The sequence below is a fragment of the Lutjanus erythropterus genome, chromosome 7 (genome assembly GCF_056507025.1).
Source record: "Lutjanus erythropterus isolate fLutEry1 chromosome 7, fLutEry1.hap2, whole genome shotgun sequence".
Taxonomy (NCBI): Eukaryota; Metazoa; Chordata; class Actinopteri; order Lutjaniformes; family Lutjanidae; genus Lutjanus; species Lutjanus erythropterus.
This window is the reverse complement of record NC_139323.1, coordinates 22,644,723-22,668,015: the sequence shown is the minus strand read 5'-3', so window position 1 is coordinate 22,668,015 and position 23,293 is coordinate 22,644,723. Positions and strand designations below refer to the sequence as shown.

Here is a 23,293-nt window from a genome sequence, read left to right as displayed (position 1 = left end):
GCAGGAAAACCGCACCACGGCACCGAGACATTGAACAGAAGAGGGAATGCTAAATACATAGGTTATCCATACAAGAATACGTGGACATGAAAGGGAGAAGCCGTCTGCTTCCAGAGAACCAAAAGAATGGAAATTTTTCTGTTTTCATTCCAGCTGAAGAGCAGTTTTCCCTCTGAAATCAAAGGAAACCTTCCCAGTCTGGTCCGACGAAGCCCATTTCAACTGGTAGACAGCAGAATGGATGAAAAACACAAGCAGGAGTAGCGACTGGTCATTGTGTCAACGAAGCTGAATAAGACGAAAAACCGCAGCCAGCCTGGCATTTCATGACTGAAAGAACCCGTGAATAGTCTCCAGAAAGACACCGCATCTCCTCATTTCACAGCCGTGTTTTGTTTTCCACGAAATTCCAGTAGTGGGATGCTTTGGCGTTGTGTTGCTGCTTCATAGGGTTCAATAATACAATTCAGGGAGAAATATGGGTGAAGTTCAGGACGTCAGGGATGTTAAGAAGAGCTTCGTTGCTCCAGCAATAAAGTCTTTTGAGCACTATGACTTCTCCCGAGCCAAAATCTGTTGCAGCCTCACATGGCTGGTGTCCAAAGCATACGGGACAGGTAGGTGCATTACTGTACCTCGTTATAGTTACCTGCACGCTGCATGAATATATTAGTCTGCATGAATGTTTGTCAGCATTTTGACTAATCACCGCAGAAAATGATGAAATAAATGTATAATAACATTTTAAAAACAAATACGAATCATCATAAACTGTAGATGTTCACTATGGGCTCATCATTGATTACCTGAGGCAGGATTTTCTGCTTATTTCCAGTGATTTTCCATCAGAGTATTTTGTTCACGTACACCACTGTTGCTGTTGCCCATTGCGGAGCATCTTACATGAATTGCCTATTGGAGAGACAATAAATCTGATCCCGAGAGAGCAGATAAAATCAGTTCCCTGTGCTGCATCCCAGTGATCAATACATATGTTAGCCAACTGAATGGAAAGGGGAGTATTCAGTGTAAAAACACGGAGGTATGAAGGTGTCCCAAATGATGTCACCTTCAGGGTGCTGGATCCAAATTTAGAAAGAGCAGCATCACATGTGAGGTTTTTTTTATACATTGTCAGCAGGGTATATAGAACATAAAGAGTGTTCTTGCTAACGGTATGTAATATTCACATTTAAGAAGCTGGAATCAGAATGGAGTTTTTTCCTTAAAAAACTACTCTGGTCAATTAATTGATTATCAAAATAGCTTGTGATCAGGCCTAATTTAGTAGGTGACAGCTAATTGATTAATTATTGCATCTCTAGTTTGTAGTAGGGTTATAAATTCTGTGTATTTTCCTTAAGTGATAGTTGGAAATGCTAACAATTAACTGTTCATTAATAATTAATTATAAAATACCAAAGTCATGCTTTTTCTCCTTTTCCTCCTTTTCATTTGTATTATATTTTTATTTGCTTTTCTTTTAAGTTAAAGGGGTTTTTTTTTAATTCAACAAATCACTCTGCAAGATGAAGCAATGTCAAATGAGGCACAGTTACTAACATTTCTGGACTATAGATTAATTATCATTGAGAATAAATTTTAATCAGTAAAATTGTTAATGCTGGTTAGGCCTATTTGATGAGGATTCATTAACAGCCCTTGTTTGGAGACTTTTGTCATATTTTTCTTGCCTCATTTGATGTCACTTTCTTGATTCTTATATATGACGTGTTATTCTGGATTCATACACGTCAAAGGCTAAAACCTTGTTTGCATTGAAAAAAGTAGTCAGAAGTGGTTTCGCACTACAAATTAATGAATTTCAGATGTCTTAAAGATGCACTAATACAGTGGACACTTATTTAGTTAATAATGTTTAATCATTTTAAAATTAAAAGAGAAAAACTTTCACCTTAGAGAGGGAAGGGATGTTAATGCAATGTATGGATGTAGTCTGGTTCTGTACCTCTGAATCACCTCCCACATGTCCAAGTAGTGTTCAAGATTATGTGGCCTGTATGGATGATAAATAAGCAAATGGGAGGGTTGTAACACGGCGGATCATCCCCGGGTTCGTGCTGTGGTTGTGCTGTACCTGAGCTTAATTATCTCGTTCTTGTCACCACATGTAGTTTTTATCAGACTGTACCACAAAGGCCTGCTTCTGCTGAAAAAACACTCACATTTGTTACATTGTGAATTATAAAAAATTATGCTTTTATTGATGCTTTTGGAAGATTAAAGGCTACACCTGCTGGAAGGTGTTTTGTGTAATAAATAACTTCTATCACCCTCTGTTGTCCATCAATAGGAATTACAACAATATGGATTTTACAGGAACAGAAACTCATCTCCTTTCACTAACATCTCTGTCACACCACCTCTCATATCCCTGTGACTTTGTGCTATGGTGGTATGTTAATGTTGCACATGTTGAAGTCACATTTTCACAACACAACCATCAGGGATTCAAAACAATTCAATATGTCACCATCAGACGTAATGCTGCTCAAGAATGTGCCCTCACAGTGTAAAAGTGTTGGAGGTTGAGGTGTTTTGATGTTCCAGCAGTGCACGGTTCTTTAAAAGAACAGTCTCTAGAAAATCTTATGCTTATGCTATGCACGTGTTAGGTGACAGAGGCAGGGTTTATAAAGAGAGATCAGTGAACAGAGAAGCAGGACGAGATCGCCTTTTCTGCGGATCATTAATAGAGGAAAAACTTGATTGGCATGATTGGCATCATGCTTCTACAATGAGCAGCCCTAGAGCTATAATTAAAGCTGTAATGTGTGGCTACAGGCCAAAAGGGAAAAAAATGCTCTCCACAATTCTCGCAAATCAATCATCAATCAATTGCTAAATCAGTGTTTTTCAGCCCTGTTCCTGGGGACACAGTGACCCCTGCATGTTTTAAATGTTGCCTTGCTCCGTCACACAGGATTCATGCGATCAGCTTGTCTTCACGCCTCTGCAGAACCCTGATAATGAGCTGTTCATTTGAATCAGGTGTGTTGGAGCAGGAAAACATTTGAAACATGCAGGGCAGGGGGTCCCAACACCGAGCTAAATTAATCAAACAGGTGATTTTGTGCGTCTTACATGAATTGGCTCAAAGAGAAAATCTATGTGTGTCACAGTGAGGTGACTGCCGCCGTGTATGGCTAAGTTTTCTAACACAGCTCGTGTCCCAGTTTAGCTTTTATTTCCCATGTGACACATATCAGATCCGGAGGCATGTGGATCACACTACTGTATATGAAATAACTTATTTCAGAATAATTACAGTAAATATTTGTCATTTACCTGAATCAGAGTTATGATTTGGCTTAATATAAAAGAAATAAATATGATCTAGTAAAATAATGGAAAAGTAGCAGCAGTTTTTGGCCTAAATAACAGCCTGCAGTATGGATTACTTGATCCATTCACTTATACCATTGTGAAAACTATTTTGGTCTAAAGCTGGGTTTTAGAAAATCTCACCTCAGGTGTTTCTTGCGGAGGCAGATTACTGTGTGAGAGGCCTCAGAAATGCAATGCAGTCAGTGTGCAAGAGCAATTATTAACCAAGTTTCAGTTAAACACTTGGTTATTCAGTGTGTATTTGAACCTGAATCATCTACACCTTATTCAGCTTTTGATATCAGATTTTTTTTATTAGCCCAGACTCACTGGAAAAACAATTACTTCAGTGAAAAACATGTCCACAGTTAGGGAGAATATGTTTGAGATGCCTGGCCCCTGTGGTGAACACCTTATGTGTAGTAGTGTGTGCTGACTTCTGATCCAGGAAGTCACTTTTCTAATCTAAGGTTTATGATTGCGCTCTATATGACTTGCCCTTCCAACCAGACCCTTGAGAGGAAGAAAATGCAGATAAAAGACAAACAACAGCACAAAAACATCTATTTATCTGGGCCACCCAAATAATATTAATATCAGGGAGTTGCTGCATGAAGTTAAATAAACAACAGAGAGACTTGGTTTTTCGGTTTGATTGCATTTGCATTGCATTTGTGCAAACAGAGAGCACACCTGTTTTTTGCCATTCAATATTTATCATTTTGATCCCTGTCACATTATCAGATTTTATGATTATTATGGTCAAAAGAATTCATGATAATGATATTATTGTGACATCTATTTAAAAGTTGAAAAAACTATCACTTCAACATTGAATTTTGCTTCTTGTAAATGAATTACACTTACAACATAGAGTGCAGGGAGATGGAGAAAGAGTCTGTAACCAGAACTGTGCAAAAGCATACGGAAAATGCAATTACACTTAATGGATAGTGAAAAGGTCTTTGCGACGGGGGCGTTGGGGGAGGGAGACACAGCAAGAACAGAGAGAAACAGACATGATTCAAGAGCATACAGTATGTTTATCAGGCACTGCATTATGTACGCAATATTTTCATGTGTAACATTAATATTCTAATAATATAAATTTATTTAAATATTGCAGTTATTGTAAATATTGCAGCACCCCTAATCCCTATTATTGCAGTTGTCATAGTACTATTTGCTGAATGTCCATATGGGCTTAAACGCATCACTGTGTTCAAGAAAATCACCATTTCGCTCCATTTGTCTGAACAGTGCAGAGATAATAGTATTCTGCTGCTGTAGCCACACAGCATAGCACATTATTCCTTGCTCTGTGTTGTAATAGCCCAGCAAACATGAGATTCCTCGCAGATCCTCTGTGTATTTTCAATCAGGACTGATAGAAGTGGGCTGATTCCAAAAATACAGCCCTCCAGAGAGAGATAGAGAGAGAGAGGGAGAGGGGGAGAGAGAGTGGGCTCATCTCCAGATCCTTGCCTATGCTGCTCCGAATACTTCACATGCATCTGCCTCATTACACCAATGCAGGAGAGCATCAAGAATACGCAGTCTAGTAGATGCAAGATGTAGCCTATGCAGCAGATCATCTGCTGTTAGAAAATCCTATCAAATACTATCAGACGGCACAAACGGATACCAGCGTTTAATGTACCGTACAATTCTCGTTCATCAGCGGAGCTCAGAGAAGATTCGTCGTGACCAGAAGCTGTCCTGTTGGAGTAATTCTCTCCACTTTCACGAGTATTATCTAGTACACAACAGATGCCCTTATTCAAACAGCAGCTCCTCTGCTCTGCTGCCAACAGTTCAATACTGGAATATTATGAATGTGAAGCAAGCTTTCACAGATGTCCCTCTGTAAATAAAGGTTAAAATACTCTAAATATAGTTAAATATAGGACGATAAATGATAACTTGAGTAAAATTTCTATATCGTGTTTTATCAAATGAGTCTGAATGATTGCACAGTCAATTTTCTATCTGCAGTGATATTTATGGATTAATGTGGACATTATTCTTTTAGTTTTTCACAAGGCCTGCATCTAATGATTACCTTCATTATCGATTAATCTCACGGTCATTTTTGTTGATTTATTGATTACAACATTGTAGTTTTGTCCATAATTATCAACATTTTCCCCATAGAAAATGGGGAAAAATATTTATCTTTGTTTCCTAAAGCCCAAGCTGACATCCTCAAATGTCTTATTTTGTCCACACCCCAAAGATACTCAGTTTACTGTCATAGAGAATTAAAGAACCCAGAAAATATTCACATTTGACAAGCTGAAATCAGAGAATTGGATATTTCTTCTTAAAGAATTCAGACTGACTCAGAATGTTTAATCAATTAACAAAGTATTTGAGGTGTAATTTAGGCCCAACAGCTGACAACTAACTGATTAATCATTGTAGCTCTATTATTTACAGATGAAATAAGGTAAATATAAGGACTGTGTAATTTGGTAAAACTATCATATTACGATTATTTTGACAGATATTACTATTATGATTTAGAAGGAATGATCATTTTTCATCACAATTTCATTTTTTTACTGAAAGAAATGGTAAAATCAAAATGATGTGACATTTGTTAGGTTCTGTAGCAATCAAACATGTTTTCTTACATCTGGAGAACATGATTTGTAAGCCAGGGCATCTCTGAAGCGCTACAACACTTCATTATAATGTTTTGTCACATTTTTCCTTTATCAAAAAATTGCAGTCTCTGACATGGATGCTGCACTTGGTTATATTGTGATTTCGATCATATTTTGATTAATTGTGCAGACGTAATAGATGAAATGTAATCTGTAAATTACCTGAGGAAAATGCTGATAAGAGCTTCAGGGTGTTGCTCCGCTCAGCTTGACTTCTGACCTTTATGTGGTTAATGTAGGGGGAGGGCTCCAGAAAAGATACATTTCTTTGTTGGGAAGAAGAATATGAACATAGTACTTAAAGGAAAAACACATAACATAGATAGCTGCTACTGCTGCTGTCTGCTTTTCTGCTCCATAATAACCCAGAGTCCATCTGTAGATGACCTTGTTGATAACGGTCAGTCTAAGCAGATGATTCATTGACTGTTTTGTGAGTGTGTTGGAGGATGGGCAGTGGTGTCTGTGAGTGTAAAGCTGTCACCACATGTTTTCCTGCATACACTCAGGTGGTTATCAAAATTTACATCTATTCTCCCGCTGCAGACACAGTGATGAGCTCTGCATCTGGAGTGTGTGCAGATGTATTTTAATGCTTCCACACAGCAGCTGCATCTCATTTGAAACCAATTAATCATGATTTTGTTGTTTAATCAGTTGTGGACAAAGAAGGACTTGCATTGGCCTGTCTCTCGCTGATATTTTCTGTACAATAGCCACTTTCTCTTTTCAAGAAAAGGATTATAAAAAATGCTTCCCAGCTCAGCAAACACTGGCAAGAAAGGTAGGAGACAAAAGCAATAAAAAGCACAATGTTTTCCAATTATTCATAGACTATCCCTTTGCAGTGGACTAGCTTGAGGTGATGCACACACACACACACACACACACACACACACACACACACACACACACACACTATCTCTCTCTGTCTTTGATGAGACAGGCAGTGAGAGGGGTGTTCCCAGGGAGCTGGAAGCTGCGGAGATACAGACTAGATGAATCGATCGGGTTCCACTCCTCCTGCAGTTGCTATAGCAACGCTGAGGTCTATCCACACATGTTCATGTCAAGATATTGTCAAAGCTTGGCAATAAAAAAAGAAGCAGACTTGTCAGAGAAAAGTAGTGGCAGAGAATATGTGCACTAAGTGGAAAACTCTTCAGTAAAACTCAAGATTTGAAATAAAGGTGCCATCGGTGTACAGCAGTAGCTCCTCTCAAGTTTACCTGATTTTTTTTTTTTTTTCACTTTTTTTATTCCATACTTTTGGTGCAGAGTTTTCAGTCATTCCTTGTGAGAAATGTGTGAAAAGCATGGGAAAGTTGATCTGTTTTCCATATATTCATACTGTCATACTACTGTCTTGCCTTTATTTTTTGACTTGCATGTAAACTTTTCATGATGACTGCCTGTTACTGTTTACTTTGCTAATTGGTGACTCAGAAAATGTTGGTCTGTGATGAATTTTGGGAAATGTTGATTTACAGTAATCCTGCCCCTTTATTGTCTTCATCATACACTTCTCAGTGAGAGCAGGAGATTAAAGGTAGAATCAGTAGAATTTGTCTGAGCTGTTCATAAATGCACTAGAAAGAAGTTTATTCATTCCCAGGACATCAAATACCAATGTTTTGGGTTGGTGAAGCGTCCCCAAGTACATCAAAATAATGAGAAATGCAGGCAGAGTGCAGGGTCTCTGCAGATTTCGGCACCACCACACACTTCTAGCCATCTAGTCATAACAGATGATTGAAAGGGATTATGTTTCCAAGAGTCTGCACATTGCTGTTTAGGAGAATGTTGCATATAGGCCTTCCAGAAACAAAGAAACATGCTATTGTGGTGGTTTTGGTTGCCATCATGTCAGCATTTAAAGTGCAGTCTCTTTATCTTAAGTTTCCCTTCCTCAAAATCCCATTTTCTCCTGTCCATCATACAGACAGCATCCCAGCAGACTTGAAGGACCCCTTCTACACAGACCAGTATGAGCAGGAGCACCTGAAGCCTCCTGTGACCAGCCTCCTGCTGTCCGCAGACCTCTACTGCAGGGCCGGCAGCCTCATTCTGAAGAGCGACGCCGCCAAACCCCTGCTGGGCCACGACGCTGTCATTCAGGCATTGGCTCAGCGTGGACTCTACATCACAGACCAGGAGAGACTGGTCACTGAGAGGGACCTTCGAAAGAGGCCTCTGCAAATGGTAAGAGAGATTGTTGAATTTCAAGGACGCTGACAAAATTGTGGTTGGGATACACCATAATAATTGTATACAAAAACTCCCAACTTCCTGCCTTGTGGATATGAAGTTATTATTATTATGTCATAGTGGCCATCACATCCAGGAGCTTTTCCAGCTCTCTATTTTGAGTATTCCCCGCACTAGGATTGGACACCAGTCCTGTACCATTCAGTGATACTTTCCTTTTCCTCCCTGAGGCATATTTCATGCACATAATCTCTTTCCTCATTCCATCTTTCCAGCATAATTTAAACTTCATTTAACCAGGAGTAATGACATACTGGAGTAGCAAAGTAGAAGAGCAGGAAGTGATTTGCGGCTTCACATATTTTTGTTTGCTGTTCAAGTTTTACAAGTTAGCTGATCCTATGTTGCTGCATCTAAACTAGGTGAAATGCTCTGATTCTATGGTGAACATACTGGTGAGCTGCATTGGATGGATTTTATTTTTCACAGCACAGGCATTTATAAAGAGCGGAATAAATGTAACAGATATTAAATGTAAGAATCCTTAAAACGATAGTTCGGGTTTTTTGAAGTGGGGTGTGCGAGGTACTTATCCATAATCAATTTATTACCTTCATAGCGGTCAGCATGCCCCCAGTTGGGAGAATCAGTTTTCTCCAGTATAGTATACCAGTATAGGAAACTAAGCAATATACTGCTGTGGACAGACTCATCAGCAAAATATCAGCCACCAAAAAGGGTCCACCTGAAAAAGTCAACATCAGTCTAACTTTATACTATATTAATAATATTTTCACTACTTTATTTTGCCATCAGAAAGCCCTTTCCGATGGGATTATATAAAACAAATACCGCTCTTTCCAAAGCCACCAGACTCCTTTGGCAGAAACAGTGTTTTGTTTTGCAGAACACAGGAGCTGCTGGTCTACCACTGCCTTGATCATTAGTTTGTTTGTGTTATTGTGTGACTTTGGTTTTTTAAAGGGTTAGTGCATTCACAGGGGTCACTCAATAACACAAACAAAACTTTTTGCTAAAGCTGTCTGGTTGCAAGAGGGTAATATTTGGTGTAAATAATGGCAGGTTCCTGTTGGAAACAACTTCTTCAAACTTGCTGAATTTAGGTTCCCATTCCCTTTGCTTTTGCCAGACAGCAGTCTGTGAAAAAATCGCTTTAATAATGTTTGAGATGGAATTGTCTCTTAATGGCCCTTAATGGCACAGATAGTAATGACATTTTTTATACATGTAATAGATATTTTATTAAAAAGATAATGCAAAACCACTGCAAACTAATTAACAGGGACATCGAACCAACACAGCAACAACAGACAACAACTTCTCCCATACGAATTCAAACAAACAAAACAGTACAACCTGAGTTAGACCTGAAGGCATCCACTGCTCTGTGCCATCTCTCACTGTCTTTATAGCTCATCTGTCTATCCCTTATGTGTTGGAGCTCACTACAGAGATGACTTTGCTGGCATCCTGTTGAGTGAGAATGAGGGATCCTCATTATTTGGGGGCAGAATCTCAATAGGAGGGTTTAATGCTTCACTGAATTGCAATTGAGATACAATTAGCACACAGTTTGCCTGCAGTCTGTTTGTAGAGTCTTGCTGCTTTTAATTTCCCTTCTATGCAAATTCAAAAGTTATTTAAGTTTTGTTGGTGTTTAGGCTACATTTCGACACAACATGTGTTTTAGTACAAGCTTACCTCACAAAATGACATTTAAATTAAGTAATTTAAAGCTAAATTAAGTGGAATGTGATGTACTATAGGTGTACCCGCAGATTGCGCCATGAGTCTGAGGGATTGTATTAGTGTATGCAGGATTACCAATGACTTACTTTCTCAGTGTTTTATAGTTTATTTTCTAGTCTAGAACTGAATAAAGGCTTTTATACTTTATTCCAACCCGGCACAATTGGTTTGCCAGGAAACAGCCGTGTGTGTGTGTGTGTTTGTGTGTGACCGAGTAGGTTGTTATGAATGTGAAAATGAGCTGCTAGAGGAGTGTGAAACTACCTTCTGCCATTTCACTGTCTTTCTTCCCTCCATTGTTCCATCTTTCATCCTTATATCCTGCCTCCCTCCTTGTACTCTTCTCACTGCAGCTTCCCTCCATCATTACTCATTCCTCTTTGTCTTATCCATTATTTTTTGTGCTTCTATTATCCATCACTCCCTCTGACATTTGCTCTTCAACTTTCCTTCCATTGTGCATTCCTCCTTGATCATCCTACCATCTTGCCTTCATTTTTCCCTTTTCTTTTCTCTCTCTGCTCCCCACACAACTCTGTCTGTTGCTGTCAGTGCCACTGAAGATATTGCGCACATCTTACTGGTAACTGCTGAATCCGGAGGTTGATTGATAGTGGATTTTTAACTGATAGTTTGGAGCGGGGAAAAGAGGTAGCTGAGTAATCAGTATGTCAGTGTCACCCAGCCCCATGAAAAAAAATGTGACATTTTTGGAAATTAACTGTCTTTACTAGAAACTGGATAAAATCCAGAGACAGTATGCTGTCAGCAGAGCAGCAGTTACCAGTAATTTGTCCTTCATTATTGTTATTTCCAAGCATTAGCAAACTTTGTCACCACCAAAGAAAGCTTGTTTCCCTGTGGTGGAAAAAAAACACGAATGTGTTTGGGTGCTTTTCCACTCTGCGTTGAAGTTCTTCCAACAAGAGGCATTCAGGAAACTCCTGGACAAAGATGCCTCGCATTACTAAAACTGCACCAAATGTGCTTTGTGACCAGTGCCAAAACAATAAGATGGATTTGTTAAACCAACTTTAATGAGCGTCAAGAAAACAACGATGCAACAGTACATTTATTGTTTGCTCTGAGGACATGACACACTTGAGACAGTTTATGTGGATGGCCTGCTGCACATTAGAGTGACAGCTCAGGTGGACGATCATCTATTATTTAGACTCTGCTCTAACATCTAACTGAGGGTTGACAAGGTGAGCAGAAGCTGTCCAGGCTGAGCTCTGTGTGGGTGTGGAGAGACTGCAGCAAGAGCAGAAATTTCTTCTAGTGGAGTTAGAGGTGGTTGTTTAATGGCTTCATAATCTGCATTTAAAGGAAAACATCACTGGTTTTACTGTTAAAGAGCAAGAGACTGAGTACCTACCTGCAGTTCTAACGGCAAGCTGCTCCAGATAAGCAATGTCATTAACTGCTGCTTCATGGCATTTTAAGCTTTTTTAACTCAGCAGTTTGCATAAGGTATAAGAATTTTACGAATAAGCAACTCTCAGGGATGTTTGAGGGAGTTTTAGTAGGTCAGTCAGCAGCAGAGTGCAATGCTGCTGATGTTTTCTCTGACACACGTCATAACTAAGCACATGTACTGACATTTTCACGAGGTTGCCAAGCTGACGTTCTCTCTTTCTGTCACTATTCTGCCCACTCATCCTTCTGTCTTCAGCCATGTGACGGATTCCCACATGTGAAGACGAGGGATCCGAATCTCAGCTGCCGCCCACGCAGTCGCCTCCACACATTCTGTATCGCTGACACTCTCCTCCACCTGTAGTGCTTGCAGAGAATGAGGGAGAGATGTGGAGGCGGGCTCAGGATCTGAAAATATTATTCTAGCAATACACATTACAGCTGCCCACGTGAAGCACCGCTGCTAGCATGATAATAGCTAAAACTCATTATCAGAAGGCTTTAATTGCCAAGTTTCTCAATTGTGCTCTTTTCAAAGTGTTGGTGCTGTGTGTGATCAGCTTTGTTCATGGTGATTGAGCAGAAACTCTGGGTGACCCGAGAATTCATTTCCAAAACACAGAAAGGATTGGTCAAATAAACGCGAACAGTAAAGTCTCCCCAGAACATGAATTGCGTGTCTTCAGTTTGTTTCTGTGCAGCTGTGGTCAGGGAGAAAATGTAATATCAAAGGCGGGCACAATAAACATTATTGAATTAAACACCAATATCTTTGCTTGATGAATCGACAAGTCTAACCCTGTTGCTACGGAGACGTTTCACTGAGTGGGATGAGAATGATGTCAAGATGCAAAAAGAGCCAAGGAATTTAGGTTAGATGATGAATGAAAATACATTTTCTGTGTCTGTATGTGTGTCCACGGTTGTGCATATGTGTTAGTGGGTTTAAAGTGCGCCCTGAGTGATATCCAAGGACCGCAGCACACGGTGGAGTGGAGTAGACTACAGCAAACTTTCCTCTGCCTAATTACCTCCACTGATGTGCCTTTGAAGGAAGACTCCTTAACCCCAACCCAGCTCAGGGGCTGGCAGATCACACCGTGGTTGTACTTGGCAGCTTCCAGGTGTGAATGTGTGACTGTGTGAATGTGATCAGGGCTTTGCTCTCCATGTGTTGTCATGTGTGAACAGGAACACTGGAAGCGGACTACTTTATTACTGTATGTGAATTATTTAAGCAGCATTTGTATAGGAATGATTCTGTCCCAAGCTTTTTGATCTATATGAGTTATTGATCACTGTAAATGTGATCATTTTAAGTGGTTAACACTGTATTTTATTTTCAATCAACAGTATCAATGCTGTTCTCCACATTCATACAATCTGCTGGATACAGAACAGCCCCGCTGGAGCACTGATGGTTAATTGCCCTACTCAAGGGCACCTCAGCAGTGATAATGAGAATGGGACAAGCATTGCTTGCCTTCCCTGTGTTTAAATTAACTTCCAAAAGATGCAGGATAGTTGTTTTGTACTTCAGTAGATGGTATAGGTGTTGATGACATTTTGTCCATATCCTGTACTGTAAGTACACGAGAGGAAATCCATCCTTTTCCTGGTAATTCAGAGTAGGATTGCACACAGTGGTGTGCTGCAGTGTTGGGCAACCTCACTTGGACTAAAGAGCACATCTGGTAATGCCATATAAAATGGAAAAAATCTGTTATTTTCTGAAATAAAGCATCACTATTCAAAAAGAAAGAACAGAGGCATGATTTTACCCAACAAATACTAATAATGAAAGAAATGTAGATATTGTTCAGGCTGCTACATGAACTGATCACGTGATGAAATGTGTCGAAATCTGAAGCTAATAAATCATTTTCTTGGGAAAAGCCTGAGAATCATCCACAGGATAGCATGATGCTAAAAATACAAATGTCCTAGAAGACTAATCTCTAAACTCTTTACTTCATTGACCTTGCTGTGTTGAGGATCGATGTTCTTCTCAGCTGCCGAACCTTGAATGTCATAGCTTTAATAATTAATAAAGCTGTAGAAAATAGGCCATGTTGCTGACAAAGTCTTTAATGTACTGTATAAATCAGACTCTGTGATGGCTGAATGCTGTGAGCCGCTTGGTGTGGATCCTGGGAATAGGAGGCAGATCACCTTATATGGTGTCTGAGTTTCTTTATTGACTATATGGGTGCTGTGTCTGTATGTCAGAAAAGCCATAAAACAGACAGGTTTATAGTCACCTATGTTAGAGAATGCTTTTAAGCCCAACCTCGATGGCAAAAGCACCTCTAATGTGTACATGAACAGAGTTATTCTACAATTCTTGTTGAATCCATGCTGCTTCAGAGAGAAAACACTTACAAGAATTGATTTATTGTCAATGTAAGGATGTTTTGCATGTATTGTTAGCCTTTTGGCAAATTAATCACAGTGCTTTCAGACTTATTAAGTGTTGTATGTTGTACGACTGATTGTCTTAGCTACAGTAGATGTGAAATAAATGATGACACACCATCGTCAATACGAGCTGTTCCCTCAAATAAGTATAAACCAGGGATTCATGAAGGTTTGATGACTGAGTGCTGAACAGGGAGCCAGCATATGATTCAGGGCCACAGAGGAAAAACCATGAACTTATCATAGGATGTGTGGTTGCTTTCATAATTTTATTTCAAAGTAAAAGTTGATCAGTTTTTTCCTGAAACCTCCTTTTCTCCTCAACCATACAGCATTTTATCTGTGGTGGCCTTTCCAGATCTCGTCCACATTAATCTCTACCAGTCTAAAGCACTGGCAGTGATGACAGAACATAATTCCTGTGAGACTCGAGGTGCCACTAGTTGGCACGTAACCTGCAGCTTTCTACAAGTTGTCATTTGTAACCTGACAGATGCTTCTGAGGAGGTTGCAGTTTCTATGCAGCCAAGGGGTTAGTCTTAGATTTTGCTGTATTACATGTGGGCTATCGAAAGTGAAGGTTACTGAAATGTAATGATTAAAATATAATACATGCATTTCTTGTCATGTGGCCATGCAAAATGTTTCTGAGTTGGCCCCCTGGCTGCACTTTAAGGACACCTGGTATAAGGTGTGATAGATGTAAATTTTACACCCTGTTCTTTTAGTATCTCTAAATACAACATGGAACCATGGAACAATGTTATGCCAGTAGAAGTTTCTTAATGGAATATTCTGCCAAAATACCGGGATGAAAATTTGCTCAGATGGACATTTTCATCCCAGTTGGGTACTAGTCATTAAACTATGAAAAAGATGATTACAACACCCATATATGAACATTAGCTAATGGGCTGATGGGCTCTGTGATGCAGGCGTGGTTAATATCCAACAATCCAAGCATTTCAAAACATTTAACAATTCAAGTAGTATGCAGCGAAATCAGAAGTACATTGATCCCAAAGCATTTGAGTTCAAAGACAATAATACATTAAAATATTTTAAAATGATCTCAGATAAATATCCTACATACAGATGTAAGCTATATGAAATAATAACATATATAACATATAATAACATATTATTTGGCTGTAGGAAGTAGTGATTAGGCTTTTACATTTTATCAAGAATGTAACAAAACCATTGTGCTACAGCCTGCAGTTTTGGGATAAATATAAGCAGTAGTTTATATTCATCAAATATTTTTAATATTCTGTGTTGGATCACTACATTTGAATATATGAAGATTATTATATTAACATTCTATATTCATAAAATTGTGTTTGTTCAGTTTGCTGTATGACAGATTGATTCATCATCTCATGTACAGCCTGGATGAATAGAGGTGAATACACTTCCTCCTCTCTTCTGCTGCCTCCATCACAACCCCTATTGGGCAGGCGCCCCGTTTCCATGGTTACACTCCAGTAGGCTGGGTGTTATGCGTGTGTGTAGGTGGGTGCGAGAGTGGGGGTGATTCTGCTCGCATATGTCGTATGCACACTGTGTGCTCGCATGTGCAGCTATGTGCTGCGAGACCACCGCCACAACCTTCAGAGGCAGAGAATACTGAGATGCTGGATTCACGAGCAGGCGGACGGCGTCAAACACAAAGACGCACGTGCACACAGACATAAGGTGAAGTACAGAGAGCCGAGCCGAGTGCCAGGCAGAAATGATACTTCTCAACATCAGACTAGCTTCCTCTGTCCTTATTCTGTCCTTGATCTTACGAACAAAGACGAGCTGAAGCAGCAGGGTGGAAGGGAAGCCCATCCAAGTACTTTCTGTCCTCTTCAGCTTCAGCGAAGTCACAGCCAGTATGTTATGCTCAATGCCAGCGGCGACTCTCAGGCAGTACAGTATGGATGGGTGGGCAGCGAGCACATTATGTGATGCCATGTGATGTCCTGAGCATCTTTCTGCACTGTTGTTAGATTCTGTTTTAGGCTGTTGTTTGTTTGTGTTTTTAATTCAATATATAGGGTTTTTGTATCTGCGAAGGAAACCAGTAATGCTGAGTGCACATGATGATGTATCAGACATCATATAGGGATGGTTATCAACCCTGAACACAGGAGCATGTTTGTCTAGAGGCCTTTGAGCAGTGAAAAGAGGAAAACATGATTAAGTTAATGTTCCACATCAGCTGATACAACACAGGTCAGTACCAGTGGTTGTTAGGGTTAGGGGTGTTTCATCTTAAAAGATCATTCGTTTATAGTATGCCCACATATTTTTCAAAATGAATTAAATGTGAAGGAGCTTGTGCGCCCCTGAGAGCTTTGTTTTCAAAGGAAACAGCTCCTGGTAGGGTTACCCATGGCAAATTGACCCCAGGTGAGGGTCCAGACTGAGAATCAAAGACATTTCCTGTATGTATTGGTGTGTTTGGTCTCCTCTGGGGCCGGGCCTCAGAAAGGAGATCACAGATGAGTGCCTGGTGGCTCAGCCTGAAGGAGTAACCTGTCCATTGACAGATTTTTTTTCACATACTAAAGTTCAATGCACAAGACACAACATCTAGTTCTCAGTTTAGTGCTGAAAATACACACAAATGTTCACACTTATTTGAAAAAGATTTTTCTGTATTACTGCTTTCTACAGTGTGAGAAGTTTTCAGTCGGCATATGTAAAAAAGAAAGTAAAAATTTCTCTCGTGAATGTGCAGATTTGTAACTGTGCTATTATGAAATTCTACATCTTTTGTTCTGATCTAGTGTAATGGCCCAGTAAGCTTATTATACTAATAGAGAAAAGCTGAATAATTTTCTCTTGAATGTAGAGCAGGGGATTTTATGAAAAATCATCCTCACTGTACAGGTCTTAAAATATTTACCTGGTTTTCCCTTATTACTGACATTACAAATGTAAGGATTGGTGAGGCAGTAATAGCACTTAATCTGTAATGAATTTATGCTGCTGCAGATTTTGCCATGAGCAGAGCTTTTTACAGAAATCCCATTTTCTGAGATTAAATAAAAAACAGGCATTATTATTCATAGAATGTGTTTCAGTTTAGAAATACCGTCAACATGTCAAATCTCGAGTACAACACAATTATATAGCAATAATGTGTTTAGAATTTAAGTGAATGAACTTCCATCAGGGAACAATACATTCACTGCTTTACCTTTTAATGTTGTATAAAATGGTACATAGAAACAACAACAAAACCAACAATTTTAGACCTTTTTCACAGCAGCCTCACATGAAATCGTAGGGTAAATACAGGTGTTATCAATCTAATATCCTTTCCATTTAGGGCAAACAGAGTCAGGGTGCTGCTATTGCCGGCTTTTTTGGGGATTGTTGTGGCATAATGCGCCTGTTTTCATGGCAACTCTTCTGAAAAATCATGATGCATGTACCAGTGTTTTTAGGTCATTTTTGCAATAAAATTGCTGTAGCAAGTGAAAATTGCATTTTTTTTTTGCCTGTTTCATTGAAACTTGAACTCTGTTCTGAGTGTTCTCATTCCCAAAAAGACGTTGTATGACGATGTATGAGGTTTGCACAGGGGACTGCTCTGATTAGTTGAACTCCCAGGAAGCAATGATGATTGATCAAATTTGCGTAAAAGGTGCGATGATCAGACAAACGCAAAGTTCACTGGGATTGGTCAAATCTGACATTGTTGTGATCACAACTTCCTGGAGGGACTGTTGATTAGTAATTAGTATCACTGATGACACTTGTGTTTATCCTCAGCTCTCATATTAATATGGCTGCTGTATAAAAGATCTGTATGTAACACAGTTTTCTCTCTTTCTCTGCACATAAGTAGATATTTTGCACAGTCAGTTGTGCAGCCAGACAAAGAGCCATGATCCTGAACTGGTAACTGGTTAAATCTGGCAATGCTCTGCAGATAATCTGCAAAGTTAATAATCTTTCACAGTGCTCTGCTTTGTTGAAGACCCAATTTTAGGGTGCTTGCAATGAGATCTCACTTAGTGTGAAAGACAAAAATAGGAAAGTAATTTTTTTGGACAGAGACAGTGTATGAGAATACATAACTGTTTAGAAACAGTGGGGAATGATGCATTGTACCAGATTTAAGTGACAGCAAATTTCCATCAAAATCCTATCTGCATTCTCACAGGGGTTCAGTCTTAACGCCAGGTAAATGCCTGTCACGTTTATGTAAAAGGAGTGACTTTTACCTTTAAATTATATCAAATATTATTTAATCACTATCTACACATGAAACAGTTTCAGAACAGTGGGCCTTTTCAAACATGATGGAGAGATTTGGAGTGCAGGCATATCTGCAGGGTAGGTCAACACTGGCTGGTAGCCATGATCCTGTCCCCAGATAGTGTTCTAAGGTTAGCTTTGAGGTTTCCATATAATTGCTAGGTTGGCTTTGAGAGCATATGGAGGGGGAAGGTATGCTGCTTAAAAGCTCCATTCCCACAACCGATGCCAGACCTCACAGTTGGTATTTTGTGCATCCAAAAGTGGGCATGGGCATGTGTGTAATTGTGTTTGTGAGAGCATTTTTTATTTCTGCTCTCAATTGGGCAAGCTGTTAAAAGAGTTATGCCATGTCTCCATTTAAAAAGGAAAGACTGCAGAGAAAAAGTCAGAAAAGGGGAATGTTTTATGTTTCCAAAAAAGTTTTGATAATAGTGGGAGAACTTGTCCAAAGTTAACATGCAGTTCTGGGTCACTGAAACGATTAAGGAGAAATGCAGTGTGCTGCCTGTGTGATTGGTGATTGATTAACCCCATTTACTGGAAACAAATCGGTTAATTAAATGGTTCAGTTCAGTTCGTTTTGTATGTCACCTCTAGGGTATTTCTTCAAACTTTCACATCACTTTAGTTGTAATTTCAGGATTTTCTGACATGCCACCTTGTAGCAAAGTTGGGAGTAAAGCTGCAACTCATGATAATTTTAATTATTGACTAATCTGTTGATTATTTTCTTGATCCAGTGATTAGTTGTTTGGTCTATAACGTATCACAAAATTGTGGAAAAATGTAAATCAGTGTTTCCCAAAGCCCCAAATAATGTCATCAACAACAACAAAAATAATAATAATAATGATGATGATGATGATGGTCAAAAAGAGAGTGGTGTAGTATCAGTAGTGGTAGATATCCAAATTCAGATATTGAAATCAGACCAGAACTGAAAAAAGTGGATTGTGCATCTCTACATGAACCACTGTGCAGTGCATGCATGTAAACTTGACAAGCACAGAATCAGACGTATTTCACACTGATCAGCTGGTCCGTTTTTGTCACTGGCCGATTAATAGCTGCATCTTTTCTTGAGAGAGAGTGTTACATAAATCTGTAGGGACTCTCTTGGTAAAATAAAGGTTCAATTAAGAAATAATTATATTTATTCTTAAAGTAAGTTGCCACAGAACAGTGTTCTTAATGTGATTATCTGAATTCCTTGTTATGTTGCCATGTATCAAATCCATCTGGCAAACACAATACAACTTTGTTGTATCTTGCAGTCTCTTTCTTTTTCACTAATGTAAATAATATATATTCCTATGAAAAAGCTAGAAGATCTTTCACTGGTACTGCCTTTTCCTTTAACTTTATAGTACTTGTTATGACCTTCAAAAGAGACCAGAAAGAGGTACAGCTGAGAGCTTTTCCATGTCCAGTTGAGTTGGCGTGAAGTTACCTGAAGCAACACAGATTCAATTTTTAGACATATGCCCCAGCGTGGAGCCTCTGGGACTGGACAGGAGAGCTGTAATACTAAAAGCAGACTGCATTTCAATATTACATCACCCCTGAGTTAATGTTGAATCACTCTGTGGGTGTGTGTATGTGAGTTTCCTGAGTCCTGAGGAGGTCCAGGAGACTGCAGTGCAGACGTTTGGTGATTTAAGATCAGTTCATGGTCATTTTCTGCTCCCATTTTTTCAAATAGAAGTTTCTTTAGAAACTTTAAGGATCGTCATAAATAATCAATGAAGCCTTGCACTCAAATAAAAACAGGCACAGGATGATCATTAGCCATGACCGTTGAAGACCTTTAAAGCTTTTTCCTGTAAGATGTGGTAAAGCCATTGCTCTAGTCATTACCTCAATTCAGGTCATTTTGCAGTGGATTAAAGCCAGTGCCGTGATTAATTCTAATGATTTCACAGAAACAGTTTTTCAGACATCCTTTATGGTGAGTGAGTGAAGTATTGTGCATCCTCTGCTACCTGGTTCAGGCCACAACAAGCAGCTCAGAGCTCTGACAACAGAGATTTTAGTGTATTTACAACAGATGCACAAAGCTGAGGTAAAATACATCACACATCATCTTTTTGTGGGTCGCTGCGGTTTGTTTTTGCACTTCCTTTTGTGCGATGTTAAATCAGGCTTCTACGGTGGATTTTCATCTCTCCTCTTTCAACAAGAAGCTGTATTAAAAATGAACAGCGTTGGCCTACTATCTCCCCGGGTGGAAATACAGAGACCCAGCAATGTAGCGGCATAATAAAAAGAGGATATTGGCCGTGAAGGAGCATCTTGTTACCTCATGAGAAATCAAAACAAGATTTATTGATGTAATCAGCTTAGATGAGAGAGCACAAAAAAAGCTTGTGTGTGTGTGTGTGTGTGTGTGTGTGTGTATGATTGTCTTTTCACACTTAGAAATAAAGGTTCCAAAAGGGTTCTTCATGAAGGGCTGAGGTTCTAGCCAGAACCATTTGCTTTGGAAGAACTTTTGGAATATAAAAAGGTTCTTTTTAGAACCCCCCGGATGGATTCTAGATTTTATCCTTGGAATAAAAAGTTTAACCCACTGGATAAATTTTAGATTAAATTCTTGGTATATAAAAAGGTTCTCGGTAGAACCCCTTGGTTGGGTTCTTTTTGGCACCCTAAAGTGTAGTTTATGGATCCTACAGTGTTTCCAGTGTTCATGGTTTGGACGGGCTGTGCAGCGAGTGCAGAGTTCTGCTGAGGGTCTGCAGACGGTCGACTCAGAGCACCACACTCCGGTCAAAATACAAAACTCTGCAGAGGCCTCCATAAATGATGCCGTCAGTTCCAAGTCTATGATTGGCTAGTGGTTGGTATGTTAGTTGGTTACTATAGAAGTATTCTGCTTGCACAAAGTGACAAACTGACAGCTGATGACTGTCATACATGGACTGGAGAATGACCCTGCCGTGACCACATTAACCACGAATTAACCTTTAGAATACGAAAAGTTTCTGGATAGAAGCCTTCACAGATGGTTCTAGGTATAACTCTTTATGTTGCATTCTACCTGGAACCAAACAGGGTTCTCCTCTGGGGACAAGCCAAATAACCCTTTATAGATCTAGTTAGCACCTTTGTTTTTAAAAGTGTACAGAATGCTTCATGAGTGGATGACTGTGTGAAATTCATTCATCAAAGTGTGATTAAAATAGCTAACAGTATAGTTTTCATAGTCAGCATATGATAAAGGCAGCATCTTGGGGGAAGCAGGAATAAAAGGTTAGAGTATGAGTGTTATAATCAGAGGGTCACCATTTTGCGTCCAGGGAAAGTAATCAGATGGAGTGAATTAGCAACATTTTTCCTTCTTACAGCCATCTAGATAGCCCCAAGCAAGGCATTTGATCCCTGAACGCTCCAGTGGAGCTGCTCACTGGCCAACGATGGAAGACTGAGGTTGCACTGGGCGGCTCCAAGGTATGGATGTGTGGCTATATAAATTTGAAGTAAAGCAATGTTGAAGCAAGGCATATGTGCTCAGCCGAACCTAAAGGTTAGAAAACATGACGTCATGAGATATCACAGAGGAAACGAACAAACCAACGACAGGCAGGTCTGCTCTAATAATGAGAAAGGCTAAACCTTTCTTTGGGCAGTGAAGGATCTACATCTTTCCTGCTTCCCATTATTCCTCCCTCCCTGCTTCCTCCACTTCTTTTCTCCATCTAATGACTACTCTGCATCCATCCAGTTACTGAGTTCTTCCTTCTAGCTTTCATCTGGCATTTACACATGGTCAGCTGACCCTTCACTCACTGTTCATTTCTGTGAGCGTTACACAGTACAGCAGTTCTTACTCACAACTAATGCAGCATATTATCTGCTTTTTATATGTTTTTTTTAGTGTAGAGGACATTTAAAGAGGCATTTTCCACATCTATCCAAGTATAATGAGACAGTTAAATCTATTTTGACGCAACAAGGAAACATAGAAGCTCTATTATAGGGTTAGCTTATTTTTTGTTATCAGCCAATTAGTGCTGATAGTGATATGATAGATTTATAGCACCACTGTTATCCTACACTGTTATTTCTCTCCTGCCATAAAATCTGAGGTTGAAATGCAGAATCAGGTTTTGTAAATTTGGCATATAAAACATGACATGCATAAATCATGGCCTTCAGAAACTGTTGTGTTGCAACAAGTCGTCACTTTGAAGTAAAAGTCAACACTTCACCTTTCTGATCTCAGGCCCTTTAGTGTGATCCATAGATGTCTTTTTAGTTGTTCAAAATCATTAGGCTTCTGTGTGACTGCAAACAGCTGAATTGGTGTTTAAATATCACAACTGAAATGTTGAGTTTTTGTCTCAATCAATGTTTTAATGTTTTTGAAATCTGCATGAGGAAAATGTTGTGTCAAATTCTTTTCCCTATTATTTCAAACAGTTCCCGGTAGTAAAAGCTTTAAACTCTGAAAAAGCTCAAAAGAAATTCCAAAGAACACTAGCAATACTTACGTTGCTGTCATACATGATGCTTTAATTGTTCTTTGTTTCAGAATTTCGAGCAATTACATGTAATTAAACATAATTAGACATTACACTGTAAACTGCCTCTGTTTGTCAGCACCCTATTGTTCCTGCAGCCCATTTGTTCAACAGCCTGTAATCAATAAAACAAAGGCCCACTGCTTTGAATTCACTGTCCACTGTCCCAAAAATACACACTCTCCCTTGAGTATTTTTACCCATAATGTCTTAGTGTATTTTGACATACAAATGTCAGGTCACCATCATGGCCAGGTGACCTTCTTTGTCAAGGTAACAATAATAAACACGTGGTTCATGTTGAGAAACTATCACAGTTTGATTAGGTTCGGGCAACAAAACTACTTGGTTACGTTTACGAAAAGAATATGGTTTGAATTACAATAAGTTTCTGGTTACATCAGTTAAGTTATGTAGGTAAGTAAGTCGGGGTCATCGGTACAGGGGGCGTTTGTTTTTCAGGACAATGGGCTGCTAGACAAATAGACTTTCGGTCCAATGGGACATTTTTTTCAGACTATTGAAGTTTCGGAATAATGGGCCATCAGAACAATGGTATGACACCATATCATCTGCATCACCATTCATCATGTTTGCTTCTTCTCTTCTGCTCTTCTTATCCATTTAATTTCATTTTTAACCTGGCTGACTTTACACAGAGGGAATGAAACTGTA

At 39.3% G+C, this 23,293-nt stretch overlaps 1 protein-coding gene across 2 annotated transcripts in view; it reads left to right on the top strand.

Moving 5' to 3' along the window:
- Position 1: 1 nt before the first annotated feature.
- Positions 2 to 23,293, top strand: part of camsap2a (calmodulin regulated spectrin-associated protein family, member 2a) — a 68,506-nt gene continuing 45,214 nt past the window's right edge. Inside the window, exons 1-2 of one of the 2 annotated variants that reach the window (XM_084723228.1) lie at positions 2 to 617; positions 7,960 to 8,219. In XM_084723228.1, coding sequence (XP_084579354.1) covers positions 479 to 617; positions 7,960 to 8,219 — 399 coding nt within the window. In that variant the 5' untranslated portion in view covers positions 2 to 478. The remainder of the gene's footprint in view (positions 618 to 7,959; positions 8,220 to 23,293) is intronic. The other variant, XM_084723229.1, reaches the window with a different exon arrangement.